Source organism: Sceloporus occidentalis, unplaced genomic scaffold, assembly GCF_023333645.1.
Source record: "Sceloporus occidentalis isolate IW3139 unplaced genomic scaffold, rSceOcc1.0.p SCAF_3, whole genome shotgun sequence".
Taxonomy (NCBI): Eukaryota; Metazoa; Chordata; class Lepidosauria; order Squamata; family Phrynosomatidae; genus Sceloporus; species Sceloporus occidentalis.
Window position 1 is genome coordinate 189,323,888 of NW_028316983.1, and position 18,727 is coordinate 189,342,614.

General features: G+C 39.6%; 1 protein-coding gene across 2 annotated transcripts in view; it reads left to right on the forward strand.

Moving 5' to 3' along the window:
- Positions 1 to 18,727, forward strand: part of LAMA3 (laminin subunit alpha 3) — a 172,275-nt gene that overhangs the window by 119,424 nt on the left and 34,124 nt on the right. For both annotated transcript variants that reach the window (XM_089517180.1, XM_089517179.1), the window contains 12 exons: positions 713 to 864; positions 2,090 to 2,200; positions 2,605 to 2,716; positions 4,784 to 4,948; positions 6,090 to 6,286; positions 8,285 to 8,401; positions 8,704 to 8,858; positions 10,469 to 10,610; positions 12,862 to 12,961; positions 14,273 to 14,389; positions 14,840 to 15,019; positions 17,036 to 17,178. In XM_089517180.1, the coding sequence (XP_089373306.1) occupies positions 713 to 864; positions 2,090 to 2,200; positions 2,605 to 2,716; positions 4,784 to 4,948; positions 6,090 to 6,286; positions 8,285 to 8,401; positions 8,704 to 8,858; positions 10,469 to 10,610; positions 12,862 to 12,961; positions 14,273 to 14,389; positions 14,840 to 15,019; positions 17,036 to 17,178 (1,691 nt within the window). The remainder of the gene's footprint in view (positions 1 to 712; positions 865 to 2,089; positions 2,201 to 2,604; positions 2,717 to 4,783; positions 4,949 to 6,089; positions 6,287 to 8,284; positions 8,402 to 8,703; positions 8,859 to 10,468; positions 10,611 to 12,861; positions 12,962 to 14,272; positions 14,390 to 14,839; positions 15,020 to 17,035; positions 17,179 to 18,727) is intronic.

Below are 18,727 nucleotides of genomic sequence, written 5' to 3' on the forward strand. Positions count from 1 at the left end.
TGATTTATGACGACCCTAAGGCGAGCCTATAATGGGATTTTCTTGGCAGCCTTCTTCAGAGGGGATTCATCATTGCCCCTGAGGTTCAGAGAGTATGACTTAGCCAAGATCACCCAGTGGATTTCCATGGTTGAGCTGGGATTTAAACCCTGGTCCCCAGAGTCCTAGTCCATTGCTTAAACCACTACACTGCTCTGGTTCGTTCACACACACACACACACACACTTAGATCTGGGCTGGGCTTTATGGTTTCCAACAGCTGGCAGGTAGATTGACCAGTGATGGATCTGGAACCATGCTCACATCAAGCCTCTTCACCTGTAGTCAATAAAGTTGTGACCACTCCATACCAACCATTTGGCCTGTGTGTTTTATGGTTTAAGTGGAGCTTTGTTTGCTGATAACTCCACAGTCATTTTTACAGTGAACCTGTTTGCAAACTAAATGTCTAAGCAACGGAATGAGAGCCTGGAAATAGAACAGGTACTCTCTTTTTTGTTTTGTTTTTTTTAAAAAAACATTGGACATAAAAAAGCACACAAATAAAGAGTAAAAAGTTTCTTAGATGTAATTCTCCTGCCTTTGTTGTTCATTGTAATAGTAAATTATCATTTGTGGAAGGAGTTTCTTTTGGTGTCAGTCCTGTTGTTTTAGTCACATCCTAAAAACTAACACTTTATTCTGTTTTGCCATATGTCCTTTTCCCCTTCAGCTTGTGATAGCTGTGTGATTACTCTGTTGAAGGATCTGAGTACAATGCAGGATGAACTCCATGTGATTAAGTTTCAGATGCAAAATGTCAACGCCAGCACCAACGCACTGGGGCAGATGAAGCATCTGGAAGACCGGGTCAGACAGCTAAAGGTAACTGGAAAAAATGAATATTTCCAAGAGGAGGAGGGAAGAGCATAAAGAAACCGAGGAACTATAGAATAAGTTGCTCTTTCAAATCAGATACTGTGATAGATATTTAGGTAATTCCATGTGGCTGGGTGTGCCCAATTCACGTGATGGAGTCATGTCAATTGGGCAACCTGCATAGTTCTTTCCTATACCAATCCCAGAGGAAAGGCCCATGCTTGCAAAAATTCCCTTTTTGCACTGCAGATCCCAGTGTCCCCTGTGCAACATGGCCTATGACCATGCTGCAGTCCCCCAAAAGGAAAACATCCTGGTGACTTGTTCTCATTAAAATGCCGCAATACATTATTCTGGGAATATTTAGTTATTAAAAAATTAAGCTTATAGGTTGCTGCTGGGGACTGGTTAAAAGGAATACAACTTGCCAGTCTTTAAAAAACAATGGTGGCTGTATCTGGGCCTGCATGAAATACAGTCACCCGTTTTAACGTCCTTCCCTCTCCAGTTTTGGAAGGAAAAAATAAGAAGCTCCCTTATGAGAATTGGACATGCTTATGTTCTCATACTTCAGTTGAATCACGTCTGCATGTCATGTTGCATTGCCCATTCTATCAAGGTGTGTGCTCCTATTTAATTTACCCAATTTTACAAAAATTCCCAGGACAAACAGCTGATTACTACTTGACATTACTGCTTGAGGATGTAGACTCACAAATAACTGAGAACATGGCTTGATTCTGTGCAGCTGTCATTAAGGACCAGAATTACTGTTAAAAGTTGGAAATTGGATGCTAGAAGATAGGTCCCTCCATCCTAGTGTGAGGTGCTACCTGTCTATATTCACATTTGTGTTTTAACTGATTTTATGTAGATGTACCGGTATATTTGTAAGTTTGCTTTTACTGGTTAATTTTAATATTTTTAGAGATATTTTGGTCAAAGACCATAAATAAAATTGATTGATTGACACTCACCTGGAGCAAGTGGATCTATGCTTTTCTTCTTTATAGCTTTTAGCAGTTTGTGTAAACAGCAGATACTCCTATCCCTGTTATTCAGAAGTGTGTCTCATTACTTCCAAATGTGTGTGAGAGATTGCTACATACATTGTTCAGTGGATCCTCCCCTCCCCTTGATATCTTAGATAAGAAATATTTTTGTAGAACTCCAAAATATATTTGTGTCCAAAGTTAGTCATATAGCCTCTTTTGTTTGGCCTTATTTTCAGATTTTATTGAACCGCTATCGTTCCATTATTACAACTCAAGACCCAAAAGTAGATGAACTGGAGACAGACTTCATTGACCTTAATCAAAATGTTAATGCTCTAAAAGAAAAGGTGAGTTATTTAAATTTTGTGTATGCCAATGCCCTTGTAAGAATTTTTAAGTGAATGCTGACATTTACTGGTCATTGTTGATATTTCACAGGAAAATCGCAAATACCAAGGATGACTAAATGGCTTTGGTGTATTTTCAAATGCCACCCTAATGTCTGTCGGAAATAATTCTTACCATGGATGCCAGTTTTTGATGACACTTGCATGTCACACTTCTGATATTTTACTTCTAGAGTTTTAATAATGAGCAGTAGGTGTCAAATTTATCAGGTTTCTGAAATCTGTCATAACACAACAGCAAATTGTCATCTGCTATCAAGGACTAGTTGATGTAAGCAAATACTATTTAAAACAAATACTTATTAATTCTAACTCCTTTTTCAACATATCTTTCTTTTTCATAGGCTGAAAATAATTACAGGAAAGCAGAGACACTGTTCAATAATTTTAGTAAGACTAACCAAAGAGGAAAAGACTTGATTTCAAAAATACAAAGTATAGTCATCAATATTAATGGTAAGAATAACTTCTGTTCTTCTACATCTGGGAAGAAATTGTTTGGCCTGTGTTGTCTGTGATCTCATAGGCAGTCCTGTGCAAACCTTAATGCTCAGACTCTACAATTATTTGTGTCATTTAAATCAAAAAATTGATTGGAAAAACTCTGATAGGCACAGTTTTGGCCTTAAAAGCTGGGGCGGGCTATCCTGAAACAGTGAAAAACAGTACATTCCTCCCTCCTCATTCACAGACTTGGAGTCCACAGTCTCACTCATTTGTGGATGGCAAGCAGGGAGGGACAAAAAGGCGTGTGTGCAGGGGTACATGCCCATTTTAACTAATGAGCTTTGAATATTTGCGGTTTTTCTGATTCACAGGAGGTCCAGAATGGATCCTCCACGAATCAGAAAGGACGATTGTAGTTTAAAAAAAACAGTTTGAAAGCAAGTGACTTCCCATTGTGCTGAACATCACTTCAGGTTGTCAACAGGAGTGCTACTGTAGCCTGCAAACTTTTCAAGAGCTCACATTGGCCCCACATCCCACAGATCATGTTCACTCCATTGTACACCATTCTATTCAATCAAATCCTGTTCTGTAGAAACAATTCTACTTCATTCAGTAATAAATTAACTGTGGAAATATTTGGAAATGTTAATATTTAAGATAATTTCATAATTTTAATTCAGAAATTAATTCACAGCATCTTTGTGACCATGTTTCAGTTTCTGTAGATTGTAATGTTTAGTCATTCTATTTTATTTTATTTTTTACAGGATTTTAATGTAGCCCATCAGCAAGGCATTTTTTAAAAGTTACAGATCAATAAAATACAAACATAAGTCTGAATAATATCAGAATATAAATTGAAAACAATATCAATACATGAAATATAATATAGCATACGATCAAAAATCCACAGAGTCAGTATAAAATCATTGTTAAAACCAGCAAAGGGGAAAGTAATTATTGCTAAATATATGAAATGCACAAAAACATAAAAGTTAAAAGACCCAGGGAATATTAATAGGTCTATACCCACAAGCGACGCACTGTAGGTACCAGGTAAGTCTCTTTAGAAGTTACAGCAAAGTAGCATTTGAATGAACTTTAGAAGGAACTTCTTGACAGTAAGAGCAATTTGGCAATGGAACCAGTTACCTAGTGTTGTAATGGGGTATCCTTCTTTGGATGTCTTCAAAAAGAGGCTGGACAGCTGCTTGCTAGGGATGCTTTAGCTGGATATCGTGCTTTGAGAAGGGGTTGGACTCAATAGCGCATGATGTCCTTTCCAAGTCTATTATGACTCCATGATGATCTGTAACTGTGACCCCCACTCTTGGGAACTGGAAGTCAGCACAGATAACAAAATACCTCTGTGAAGTGATCATAATCTACTAGACCACATTTATCATAACCAGCTGCCTAGTTTTAGATCAGTTAATCGTGTGTCCTGTTAGTGTGAATGGTCGCAGCAGTTGCCAAAGAAGTGGAGCAGAGATGGCTCTGCGAGAGATTTGTGCAGGAAGAGATTCAAAGCTACAATCCTATATAAATCTCATTAGCGCAGGGTAGCCTACATTGCTCTCTTCCTACCCACTTTATCTTCACATCCACCCTGTAAAGTAAGTCAAGCTGAGAGAGTGTCTGGCCCAAAGTCATCTGGTGAGTTCATTGACACAGAGAGGAATGGTTTTCCTAAATCACAGTCTAACTACTGCAACATATAACATGTGTAGAATTGCACTGTATATTTGACAGCTCAAGTCAAAAACTCACCATAGGAATATTGTACTGGTGGTAGTAGTTACTTGACCAGCAGAGCCTATACTCCAACTATCAGTTCTTAATAATTGGGATAGACTCTGAATGTTAGTTTCAAAAATTCCAAACAGAGTAAAGCCAAGATTCCATCAGGATTTCCTTGTGGCTTATTGGTACATTGTTAAATTCTGACTGATTGACTGACTGACTAATAAATTCATGCTGGAAGGCAAATGGGTCCACACGGTTTTGAAACATGTCTTTAAAAGTGCCTTGCTCCTTTGAAAATTGTTGTTGTTGTTTTCCTTCCTATCATAGTTCTCTTGAACCAGATACCTGGTACTTCTGGACAAGGAACTTTGCCTTCAGGAGATGTTGCCAAAAGGCTGGCTGAAGCTCAGGAAATGATGAACGAGATGAGAGCCCGTAATTTTGACCAACAACTAAGAAATGCTCAAAAAGAGAATGGAAAAGCCCAGAATTGTAAGAACTAAAACATGTGCACAGATGCTGGGATAGAAATGTCTCTGTGTAGATTTTCTAGGATGGGAAGGAATTGTTGGTCCCTTTGAAGATTCTCTGAGGAGTTGTAAACAATCTGGAACTGGAACCGAAAATGTTGGTAATGGAATAGTGTTCAGAAAGGAGTGCAGTGCACTCAGATAACATATCAGGTATTCATACCCGAAAGGAGTTCAGTCTTCGTCAGCCTGACATTCTCTGGATGTGTTGACCTATGAATCCTATCATCTCCAGTCAGTATGGCCAGGAGGGAGAGAATGGTGGGATGGGAAATACAGGTGTGAATAACATAAATACACATAGTAGTATAGGGAAAACCCAAGACATGTGTTCTCAGGCTCAATGGGCCAGAGAGATACTAACAAAATCCTCTAGACAGATATGATAGAGATGATAGAAATTGCTTATGACAGTTCTGCTGTTTTAATTCTCCTTTGCTGACAGGTAAATTCACAAGCATATAACAAATAATGAACAGTACAATGTAATATTTGTCAGAGTTTCTGTTTGCTGGCTGGGGTTTACCAGTTCTACTTTTCCTTTGACCCAAACTTGGGTGAGACTGTAAAACTACTAATTAGCATATCATTGCCTATAAACAACTATTTGTTTATATATCTTATATTAGATGTGCACCTTGATTCTAAAATAACCTTTTTAACAAAGGAGACTTGTCTTGGGAGCAGAACTAGCCTACAGATATTAATGCAGTTGTATATTCTGCCTTAGACCTCAACCAGTTTTTAAAAAGTTGCAGTTTCAGTAATCCAAAAATAGCGTAAAGGTCAAAAACAGATTTTTTGTAATCTGTCAACTGGTATATAAAATTTGGTAATCTAAAAATTCAGAGTCTATTTATTTATTAAAAAGGCATACAGAATTAGGTATAGTAAAGCAGGCAATTCACGGAATGGACATATAATGTCTTATGCTTGTTCCGCTACAAATGATCTATTCAATCTGAATTAATTCACTGATGAAAAATTGATCTAGAATGGGTCTGTTGACAAGATGGGGTTTAATCTCCTCAGCTGTCTGGATGCTTATGCTTAAGGAAGGTCAACTTTCTTTTTATCTTACTTTCTCCATTATAATTCTATAGTGCTGGAACGTGTAAGGAATGAACTACAGAAGCACCAAGCAGAAAACCAGGGAGTCATTAAAATTGTAAGAGATTCGTTAAATGAATATGAATTGAAACTGAATGATCTTCGTGAATCTTTGAGAGAAGCAAAAGAACAAACCAAGCTGGCTGAAAGTTTAAATGTAGACAATAAAGTGCTCTTTGAAGATATTAAGGTAATACTGCATTTAAAATATCCTACCCTGCACTTAATAGATTAATAGATGATATCCTCCTGGCTTCTGAAAGCAGCTAGAGGGGGACTGGCTGAGTGGGTAAGAAAAGTGGTGTATGCCTCACTGCAGCAAGGGAAATTTCCATCCTGCCTAAAAGAGGCTATGGTGAGGCTGTACTGGGGGAAAAAGGCCTCCCTTTATCCCACCATTCTGGATAATTATCAGCCAGTCTCTAACTTTCTGTGGTGGGACAGATTATCTAGATCCATTTCTGTCTGGCTTCAGGGTGGTTATGGGACAGAGACAGCTTTGGTTGCTTTGGTGGCAACCATTGGTCATCCATCCATTGGTGGATAGTTTATGTAGGGAATTTTACAGGTGGAGTGCATCCTTGTTGGTTCTACTGGACATTTCTGTGGCTTTCCATGCCATTGAACTGGGGGGCAATGCTATACAGTGGTTCCAGTCCTTCTTAGAGGGGTGAACTCATAAGGTGGTGTTGGAGGATTCCTAGCCATTGGCCTGTCGGGTCCATCAGGGTTCTGTTTTATCCTCTATGCTAACATCTACATGAAACTGTTCAGAAAGGTCATCCAGTTTTGGGGTTTGATATCACCTATATCCTGATGACACCCAACTCTGTCTTCCCTTTCCATCTGATTCCAAGAAAACTGATTCTCTGCTAACCAGTGTTTGCTGTCAGTAATGGACTGGATGAGCATGGACAAATTGAAACTTAATCCAGACATGACTGAGGTGTTCCTGGTCAGTCAAAAGTCAGATCAGGGAATAGGGACTCTGCCTATACTAGATGGGGTTACTCTTCCCCTGAAATTTCATGCTCACAGCCTGGGTGCTTTCCTGAACTCAGCTCTGAGCCTGGTGCCCAGGTTTCAGGAGTGACTAGAGTGCATTTGCACAACTAAAATTAGTGTGCCAATTGTGTCTGTTCCTTGAGACATCAGATTGGGCTGTGATGACACTTGTCTTGATTACATCTCATTTGGACTACTGTAATGTATTCTGCATGGGATTGCCTTTGGAAACTGTTTGGAAATCCCAGCAGGTCATACTGGTGATCTTGCTAAAACAAATTCATTGGCTACTGGTTCATTTCTGGGTACAATTAAAGTGATGGGCATGGTTAGGAGCCCTGGTGGTGCAGTGGTTAATTTCTGGCACTACAGCCTCTCACAGTTACAAGGTTGTGAGTTTGATCTTGCAGGGCTCCAGGATTGACTCAGCCTGGCATCCTTCCGAGGTTGCTAAAATGAATACCCAATTAGCTTACATGTTGTAAACCGCTTAGGGAGTGCTTAAGTGCACTGATAAGCAGTATAGAAATGTACTTGCTATTGCTGTTGCTATGACCTATAAAGCCCTTTATGGCTTGGGTCCAGACTGAAACACTGTTATCTCCCCATACAAATCTGCAAGAAGTCTAAGATCTTCAGGGGAAGGCTTTCTCTTGGTCCTGCCACCATCACAGGCTGGTGAGGACATGAGACAGAGCCTTTTCAGTGGCTGTTCTCACCCTCTGAAATTCTCTTCTGGGGAAGGCTAGAGTGATGTCCTCCCTGCTTTCCTTTCCCAGACAGGTAATGTCCTTGTTTAAGCAGGCTTTTAATTGGGATGTGTGTGTGTTTGTGTAGGTAGGTAGGTAGGTAGGTAGGTAGGTAGGTAGGTAGATAGATAGATAGATAGATAGATAGATAGATAGATAGATAGATAACTTTTGTATGACTTTTACATGATTTGATGTGGTGATTTTTAATTGTTTTGCATTTTTATTGTTCAGTTTTTTAATTGATTTTCTTTGGGAGCCACCTTGGGTCTCACTCTGGGAGAAAGACAGCATAGAAATGATAATTAAAATGAAGTAAATAAATGTTAGTTATGGCTCTACCAGCCTTCCATTTCTATTTTGTGACCTCAGTGTGTGTGCGCGTGCATGTGTGTGTTCATGTATAATCAGTAAACCCTTCATTTCTGTGTCAGAAACGGACTGAGGAGATGTCTAAACAACAGAATGACATCTTGGATCTTCTAAATTCTGCTGAAGCTTCATTGTCTCGAGCAAATAGTGCATTTGCATTGCTGCAGAGGAGTAAAGAGGTACTGAAGAAGTAATGCTTTAATTCTGTGAGGGGAGGGGAGGAACTATCATTATAATGGAAATAAAATTCACTGTGAATAATGACTTGATTTTGTAGTAACAGCTGCTCACAAAAGATGTGAAATGAAAAACATGTTTTTCTTCTCTAATCTTCTGTGCTATGCTCAAAAGCACCCAGACATCACGATTTTTATGAAAAGCTAAAGCGCACAAAAGATAGCATATAATTTATTTATTTACCACTGTTTTATAATACGTTTGGGTCACACCAAGCAAAATAGTATTTCTCTTCAAATTCCAGGAATATGAAACTTTAGCTGCCCAGTTGGATGGAGCAAGGAAAGATCTTAGTGAAAAACTGAAGAACCAATCTTTATCTGCTAGCAAGGAACCTTTAGTAGTGAGAGCAGAGGAGCACGCCATCTTTTTACAAGACTTAGCAAAAAAATTGGATGAGTATGTTTACTTTTTCTGTAGATTAATAATTTAAGAATATGTTTCACTCTTTGTCCCCTGAGTTAAATGTAAAATGCAAAACAAAGGCAGCTTATCCTTTGTAAGAGATCCTTTGTAAGAAGGTGGATAAGATTCCCATACTGCAGCCTTCCCTTACCCATCAGCCTCCAAATGAGGTTGACTCAAACCCCCATAATACCCAGATACCCGGTTCACCAGCCGTGGTGGGAGTTGCATTCCAACATGTTTGAAAAGCACCAGATTGGAAGAAAGTTGCTATATTGGATCATCTTCTCAATCTTGATGTCTCTCTACATGCTCACACAGGCATGCAAACAAGCAGGCTGCTGTTGTCACCTGACATATTAGGGCTAGAGTTGAGAAGCAATGAGTAACACAGTTACCTGTAATTAATTGAATAGCAGTGTTGCATTTGTTACATGGAATGATATTACATTTCAAAAGTAATGGAACAATTAAGAGCCATGGTACTAGCAATAGCAATAGCAAGTACATTTCTATACCGCTTATCAGTGCACTTAAGCACTCCCTAAGCGGTTTACAAAGTGTAAGCTAATTGTTCCCAACAATCTGGGTACTTATTTTAGCGATCTTGGAGGAATGCAAGCCTGAGTCAAGCTTGAGCACTTTTGCTTGTATTGAACTCGCAACTTTATGGTTTGTGAGTGAGTGGCTGCAGTACAAGCATTTAACCACTGTGCCACCACGGTTCTCTGGAACTCTACTGACATGTTAAGGAATGGTATCTAATCACTATTTAAAAAGCCTTTAAAGTGCATTTTGAAAGCATTTTCACATTTTTTGAGGTTTTATGCCATTCTCTTATCAATATGCTGTTTTCTTTCAAAGGAAAGTAATGAAAGGTAATAAAAAAGGAAAAAGCGGTGCAAGTAATGTAATAAATTACTTTTTCAATATTGTGGCATGTAAAGGCAACAGATTACGTATTGCTTTTAAAAAGTAACCAGCTATGCTGTGGTTGGGACAAATGCCACTGCAACTAACCCACCTCAAAATTATTCAGAGGTAGAGAAGTGCAGAGGGTGACAGATACAGCCACTGTCATCTTCATTTCCCCTGAATCCTCACTGTAGAAAATTGCAATGGGGTCACAAATACGGCAGCAGCTGTAGCTGCTTTTACTGTCACGTTTCCTGAGGGCTGCAGTCTGCCTTACATCTCTTTTGTCACTGATTCCATATTCAGTTGTGTATTCTCTACTTTCTGTAGATGGAATCCATGAAACTGATTATTGTTTGGCTTTGATTGGATTGTGCTCATCCTTATTCTAAATGAAACCTAGGGTGGGTATGGGTATAATCCAATTTTATTATTCAGTTTTAAGAATGTAACTCTTTGTTGTTCTTCATGTTGGACATTGGCCACTTTGATCCAGTACAGCATAAGGAGTAAAAACATAAATTCTTAGTCTATGGGAAGCATGGTGGAAGGGTGTCCACACCATTGAACCATACGAGTTACATTAGATTTAATGGTAGTTTATAACCAGAAGTCAAGATCATAGCTAAAAATGTTTTCACTATACACTGTGGATTACTTAATTTTCTACTCTGTCTTTCCCCCCATAGGATAAAAAAAAATGTCAGCAGTGATGAGCTGGTGTCCTGTGCTGTGGAAGCTGCAACTGCTTATGAGAACATTATTAATGCCATCAAAGCAGCAGAGGCAGCAGCCAACAGAGCAACCGATGCTGCTGATTCAGCTGTATCAGTAAGAACATTTCAAAGTCATAAAATCATAGAATCATAGAGTTGGAAGAGACCACAGGGACCTTCCAGTCCAACCACCTGCTATGTAGGAACTCTCATAATTGTCCCTTTGTTTCTTAGCCATTAGATTTAATTGTCCCTTTGTTTCTTAGCCATTAGATTTTTTGGTGGCTGAGGTTGAGTTAGGACAGGGAGAAGGTTCTAAGGTCTGGCCTCAGAGGGATTGCCTGTTAGAGTAAGGGCATTGTGGAGATCGCAGGGGACCTCTTATCCCACTCTTCTTGCAGCCATCGCTCTTTTCCGCCTGCCGTAGCAACCGGGGCAGTGGCGTGGTGATGAATGTTTAAATGCAGTCATACCTCATGGCAACTCCCATAGCAATGCCTCCACAGATTCAGGTCACACTGTTCATTGTATGTGTGAGAGAAAGACTGGTGCCTCATAGTCTGAATGGTAGTGGAGCATCTTCCTCATTTGGTCCATAGCCTAATCCTTACCAATTTTTTAGGATCAGGTGACAATCATTGAATGATGAACTGGCAAAAGGCACTATGTTAGTATGATTAGTATGTTGACTATGAGTAGAGAGAGGCCTAAAATTGTGTGAGAAAAAGCAAGGGAGATAAGGCATGTCCCCAAACAACAATAAGAAGTTCCCCTTACTGCATATTTAATTCTCATGGGTACTAAGAGGCAAAAGCAAGGAAAGCTGAACAAATATAAATGGTCACATCTTTATTGGACACAGCTATGGTGCTGCACAGGGCATGGCTCCAACTCATCTCTCAGTCTGCCTTCAGGCTGATGCCCAGCTAAACCCAGCCTACCCAGGAGATTGGTAATTTTAATAGCTTGATCTGGGGTGAACAGAATGAAGATGTGAGTCTGCTGGTAGATCACTGGATGCTTTACACTGATTATTATTATTATTATTATTATTATTTATATTCTGCTTAATGACTCGGAATCCAAGCGGATTACAACAATAAAACAAGATATAGTTACAAATTCTAAAAAACCTCTATCCTTACTCCCCAGTATAAAAACATAGTAATACTAAAAGGAAATTAAACCAGAAGGACATTAAAACAATAGTATAAAATAACAGTTAAAATAAGTAGGAGATTTGTAGGCAGTTTATAGCGGGGTCCAGATAGGATGGAAATGAGGATGGAGAAAAGTGGAGGGGGGAGGCAGGTAAATGGAGGTGGTCTAGTCTGGAAAGGCCTGTCAGAAGAGATCAGTCTTATTAGCCTTCTTAATGGTTTCCAAGGTGGTAATCGGACGGATCTCGGTCGGCAGGTTGTTCTAGAGTTCAGCAGCTGCTCCTAGACACTGGGTCACTGCTGAAAGTCTAGTCCTCTTTGGTTGAAGCAGATTCTTCCCAGCAGAATGAAGAGTGCAGGGAGGATGATATGGGAGAAGGTGTTCCCGCAAGAAGTCAGGACCCAAGCCATGTAGGGATTTAAAGGTTAAAACCAACACTTTGTATCTTGCCTGGAAACTAACAGGCAGCCAGTGAAGGGATTTTAAAACTGGTGTAATGTGGGGAAAATCTAGATGTACCAGTAACCAGTCTAGCTGCCATATTCTGTACTAGTTGAAGTTTCCAAACTTGACACAGAGGTAGCCTCATGTACAGCGCATTACAAAAGTCAAGCCGAGATGTTACCAGTGCATGTACTACTGTTTCAAGGTCTTCCTGCTCCAGGAAGGGGTGCAGTTGCATATCAGCTGAAGCTGAAAGCAAGTGATCTTGACCATCACACTTCACTACATCTCAGAACTTGAAAACATTACCTTTTTGGACTGGGGTTCTGGCCTCAGTGATTTTGGAAATTATACTCCAAAGAAGGGTTCTGGGAACTGATCTTGAAAGAAGGATTTTCAACAGTACCAGCCAACAATAAGAAAAGCATTCTCCTTCCCTCCCTTCTAAGTTTGATTGCTGATGAAGAAAAGGTTTTAGAGAAAATGAAGAGTGTATTTCAATGTTTTGAATGAGGAAGGGTGGCAGTTTAGGTTTGGTATAGAAAACAAATTCCTGGGCTGAGCATGTGCTGACAGGAATCTGTTGTCTTCACTCTCCTCCATGAGCCATTCCACATGGTGGACCACAGAGCTCTCAGCAAAAACTAAAATAGATTCTGCAAGGCTGAAATATCCCTAACCATGGCTAGGATTATGAATTTTTAAACTTTTTAATGTTTTCTATCTGTGTGATATTTTACATGGCAATTCTTCATTTTCAGATTATGGAGAAAAAAGATCTAGCTGGAAAGGCCAACAGATTGAAGACCAGCAGTGGCAATCTGCTAAATCAAGCACAAGCAGCACGAAAGACATTGCAGGGTAACTTGAAAGGCAAATAAGTGACGTGGGGGTTGAGCAAAGCTTAGTAAGGTTTTAATATTGCTATTATAGACTTTGCCTTGTTAAGAGCTGATTCACACAGTCTTTACTACCCTGATTTCTTGCTGGGAGACTTTCCCCCACCCTAAAATTAGATGTTTGCACATGTAACAAAGTTATATCAGATAAAGATGTTGGGTCTGAAGGAATTTTCGCTGATATTCTGTGATTCTACACTGGGGGAGCAGTTTAGAGAAACAAATTTTACTAGATAAAGCTTGAGATGGTATGATCTCTGTGTAAGGGCTTTGCTGCTTTAAAAATTGCCCTATAAATCAGCTCAGAGTCTTCTATAACATCCATCCCTAATAAATTTTAATAAACATGTAGAAAAAGCTTTGACTTGTTTAAAAATGGTTTTAAAATGTTGAGAATTAAAGGAGTTGGAGTCATGCAACCAAACATACTTCCAGAACACAGAAAATTGCACGCAGAGCACATCACTCCTAAAAAAATATAGAAGTTGTCCTTCCTTGATTTAAAGCAGAAGCAGAGTTATAGAATCATAGAGTTGGTCAAGTCTTGATAAAGTTCTATACCTACCCACCTCTTCCACCCACTTTCCTCTATTTTAAACTGTTTTAAATTTTATTGTAATGTTTTTTAAATCTGTGAGTCACCTTGGGTCCCTTTAGGGAAAAAAGTAGCAAATAAATAAATAAATTTTCACCTTAACACCCACATGAAGTTAGATTAAAGGTTGCAGATTCACCACTCCTGCTTTAAATGATGAAGAAAAGCCGGCACATAGGATATATAACATCCTTATCACAGATACTGACCATGCAGGGGGCAATATGTGTCACAATTTGAAATACCCCTGTCACTCTATAGTAGTAGTTTTTAACCTACTACTAAAATTAGTTCTCAGATATCTTAGACCTAAATCCGGTTGTCAGTCCTAAGTTGTATCACTAAATAACAAATCAACACTTACATAAACTCTATTATTCTAAGGGAGTATAGTTGGGGATAGAAATTGGAAACAAGTTCTGAATATTTATTTGTCTCAATGTTCTAAACACTTATTCTGTGGGAAACTACTTTATAGGTTGTAGGATATTGGATTTTTAATAAGAATTAAATGTTTCCTATGTATATTCAGTGCTCATTTAGCTGTAATTGCAGCTAAATTTAGAACTGAATTCAGCTTTGCAGCCACTATTTTTCAAATATGGTTAGAGACTAAAGCAGAGAAACTTCAGCAACATTAATAATTATAAACCTGTTTCACTCCAAATTACCTTACAGAAATTAGCCCAGCTCTTGATAATATAAAGAACCAACTTCAAGATGCCAAGCGTAAGAAGAATATGATTCAAGGAGATCTCACAGTCTTTCAAAATGAACTCCAGGGGATAAAGAGAGGTAAGCAATTTGGTGCAGATTTTTACTACTGTATGTAAATGTAAGCATTTATTATTTTTATTTATTTGTTACAAAATAGCTGTATCAGTTGGGAAGGAGAATGGCAAGAAAATAAGGGACAAAAATATTTATTAATTTTAATACTGTAGATCTTAAGTGACGCAAGAATTGTAGAATCATAGAACTGAAAGAGACCACAAGGGCCATCCAGTCCAACCTCATGCCATGCAGGAAATCACAGTCAAAGCATCCCTGACAGATGGCCATCCAGCCTCTGTTTAAAGACCTCCAAGGAAGAAGACTCCACCACAAGTTACTCTTTTTGTCACCACTGTCACCACTCTTTTTGTCACTACTTTTTTGTCACCACAGGTTATTCTTTTTGTCACCACTGAAAAAGAAAAGATAAATACCATCATGAATCTTTGTGCATCTTTATCTTTTTGCTAGATGACATAAACAGCATGATCATGAATGCAAAGAACATGGTCAAAAATGCCAATGATATTACTACTAATGTACTTGATGAACTGGATCCAATTAAAACAGAGGTTGAAAACATAAAAGATTCCTATGGAACCACACACAGTACTGATTTCAACAATGCTCTTAAAGATGCAAACAATACAGGTAGGTGGTTCCTTTGCTTCATTAACCTCTTCTAGCCTTTTGAGATTGATATTAGTAGGCAGTGTGACTGTTCAGAAAGTTCTTGACATGCCCTTTCACCCCTTGGCAAACTCATTAGAATTGGTTCTTTCTAGAAATTCTAGCACATGCTAGAAACTCCAGCTGAGACTGTAACCAGATAGTCTGTGATATCAGGAGGCATATTCATGGCCATGACATCAGGAGCATGGCCACACTCTCTGACACTATCTGTCTTATCTGGTGTTGTAGGGGTAGAGATCCAATCTGACACTGCAAATCTGTTCTCCATCACTGATCTAGAATATTTGAAGGGACACTACCAATCAGAAATGGTGCTGGAACTCAGAGAAGTTCCAAATAATATTGATATTGAATTGCCCTTCCTGATGTCAGGACTGTTATCATCCACATTTCTCTGCCCCACTAGCAATAGTCAATGAGTGAAGAAAAAGGCAAATTTACAAGTTGAATATGACATTATGGCGCTAGAATATGAGGCAGAATTGTCACATCCTGCATCAGCCCCACCTTCTTTATAACATGCAGTTCTACTCTCCATTGCATTTCTGCTCTGTACCACTTGTACCAAGAAAGCAAAACCACTACATAAGCAAAAGCTTTTCTTGAGTTTGACATCATTTCCAAGTTTAAAAAAAGTCATCCAAAAATTAGCTTTTGATAGGGGAGAGATGCTGGGGGTCTTGGGAGACACTGGGTTTAGGGAACAACAAAAGTGGGCTTCAGTGTGGCATGGATCCCATGGGCTACTCCTTTCCCACCCCGGTTTACCTTCTTAGCTGTATCTTGTCATGCTTGATCTCGGCAAATAAAGAAAAAGGAAGTGTTTGATTAGTGATTATTTTTTCTCTGATCTTTATTTTATTACTCTTAATTAGAAAACAGTAGGATGACCTTTGGCAAGTCACACTCTTTCAAATTCAGAGGACAGCAATAGTAAAACCTTTCTGAAGAAACTTGCCAAGAAAATCCCTACTGTCTTAGGGTCAGCACAAGTTTAAAAAAAATGACTTGGAGGCATACACCACCACCAACAAACAACAATAATTAAACTGATATACGTTATTTAAATTAATAATTGAATTACTGTACTTTAATAATCATTTTAATAGTTAAGGCAATAATGAATCTGGATAATTATACTCTGTAAAATTGCCTGGCATTGAATAAGGAGGAACTTGACTTTCTTTATTTTCATGTGATATTATGCACATTAAAGTCAACTTATGGCAACAAAGTCATAGAATCGTCTTGGTAAGATTTGGTCAGAGGAGATTTCTCATTGCCTCTGTAGGACTGAGAGAGTAATCTGTTCTAGATATCCAGTGGGTTTCCATGGCTGAGCTAAAATTCGAATCCTGATCTTTCAGAATCCTAGTCTAACACCCAAACCACTATGCCATGCTGATTCTTAGTCAGTGTAGTATAGAAATTTGACAGTTGGATTCAGGGAGACCCAGATTCTAATTTTCATACACAGACTACCAGGTGACCTTGGGGAAATCATATTTTCAGCCTCAGAGAAAGACAGTGGCAAGTCTCCTCTGAATAAATTTTACCAAGAAAACTGTATGATAGAATCATCATATGTCAGAGTCAACTTGAAGACACAGAACATTGTTATTATCCTATAGCAAAACAAATTTGTTCATTTGCGGTAGTAATTTTTGGTTTTGGTCCAAACAGAATTCAGCCTGCACCAGGGACGTAGCCAAGGGGGGGGGGGGATCTTGGGGTCCGGACCCCCCCCTTCCAATAGAAAAATGAATGGTGTGTGCTGCTGTGCCGCTGCACCCAAGCCCCATTATAATGGTAGCACTTAGTCTGGACCCCCCCCCCCTTCCTAAAATCCTAGCTACGTCCCTGCCTGCACCAGTGAATTCTAGCTATTATATGCCTAACTTAAGTGACTTATATTTGACATTTTCTTATATAATGTTCCCACCTTCTCTCCTTTTTCAAAAATGTTGCCAACAGTAAAGAATTTAACAAATATCCTCCCAGATCTATTTAACAAGATTACAAGTATCAACCAACAACTTATGCCAATAGGCAACATATCAGAGAATATAAATCGCATCAGAGAGCTCATCCAGCAAGCTAGAGACGCTGCAAACAAGGTGTGTGTTGCCAATTTCTATTGCTTCCTCTTTCCTTTATTCTAATTTGTCATCACATGTTCACTAAAGTTTCTTGCTTCATCTCATCACTAACACATTTCATTAGTGATACTCAGATGCCTTTAGATCCTCTGTAAATAAAGGATAAGTGTGTAGGCCAGGCTCTGTTGAGCTAGCAGTCTTTTTCCTTTAATGATGTAAAGCTAAACTGGCTAACAAAGAAGGTATTGCTTTTCTCTTCGTTATCTATATGTACAGTGGGCCCTTCTTATCACTTCCATCCTCACCCTCCCCGCACAGATGAAAAAAAAAAAACACAGGACCTCAAATCCCACAGTTTTCAGTGGCAGTGAACACACTTTCACGCACAGCCATTAGCAGCAATGGGGCTTGCCATTGCTTAAATCCACGGATGGCAAGTTGCAGTTGGGGAGGGCAGGCTGTAGATGTTGGTCATCTGCAATCTGTTATTTGGGATCAGTTCAGGTGATCTTAGGGAAAAGTCACTTCTGAACAGAACAGACATATCAGCTATCACAAAAAAACTTCCTTTATCATCTATAGAGACTATACCCAGAAGCTTGACTTTAATGGCATTACCTCAGCTGCTACAGATGTTTTCATCTGAATCCACACTTAATGCTCCTCCAGACAGGGCAAACACAGAATCATAGAATCATAGAGTTGGAAGAGACCGCAAGGACCATCCAGTCCAATCCCATTCTGTCATGCAGAAAATCTAAATCAAAGCATCCTCAACAGATGGCCATCCAGCCTCTGTTTAAAGACCTCTAAGGAAGGAGACTCCACTACACTCCGAGGGAGTTTGTTCCACTGTCGAACAGCCCTTACTGTCAGGAAGTTCCTCCTAATGTTGAGGTGGAATCTCTTTTCCTGTATCTTGCATCCATTGCTCCGGGTCCTAGTCTCTGGAGCAGCAGAAAACAAGCTAGCTCCCTCCTCACTATGACATCCCTTCAAGTATTTAAACAGGGCTATCATATCACCCCTTAACTTTCTCTTCTCCAGGCTAAACATCCCCAGCTCCCTAAGTCGTTCCTCATAGGGCATAGATTCCAGACCCTTCACCGGGCCCATTCACACTACAAAAAAAATCGGTTCTGAAACCGATTCAATCACGTGAAGTTCCTACTCACCCCAAATCTCACACAAGTGAATCCGGGGCTTGCACACCCGTTCCGTGTTAAATGGCCCCTAGCGCGGTTTTTTTGAAATCGGCGCAAATACCGTTTCTTTTTAAAAACCCCGGGTCCTGGGAATGAGAACTTGGCCTCGATCACGATCGAGGAAAATTGAGGGAGGGATTTAGGTCAGAGGGTGGGCAAAGGGCAAGGCATTTCCTCCCCTCATCGGAGGGGAGGGGGAAGAGGAAAGAGCCCTGGGAAGAAGGGCTGTTGCTGGGCAAGGAGCAGGCAGGGCTCCTGGCGCCGGGAGGAAGGGGATGCTCTCCTCCTCCTCCTCCTCCTCCTCCTGCTGTCCTGCTGGCCCCTGCTCCCTCCGGGGCCATTCAAGGCCGCCTCTCTTGCTG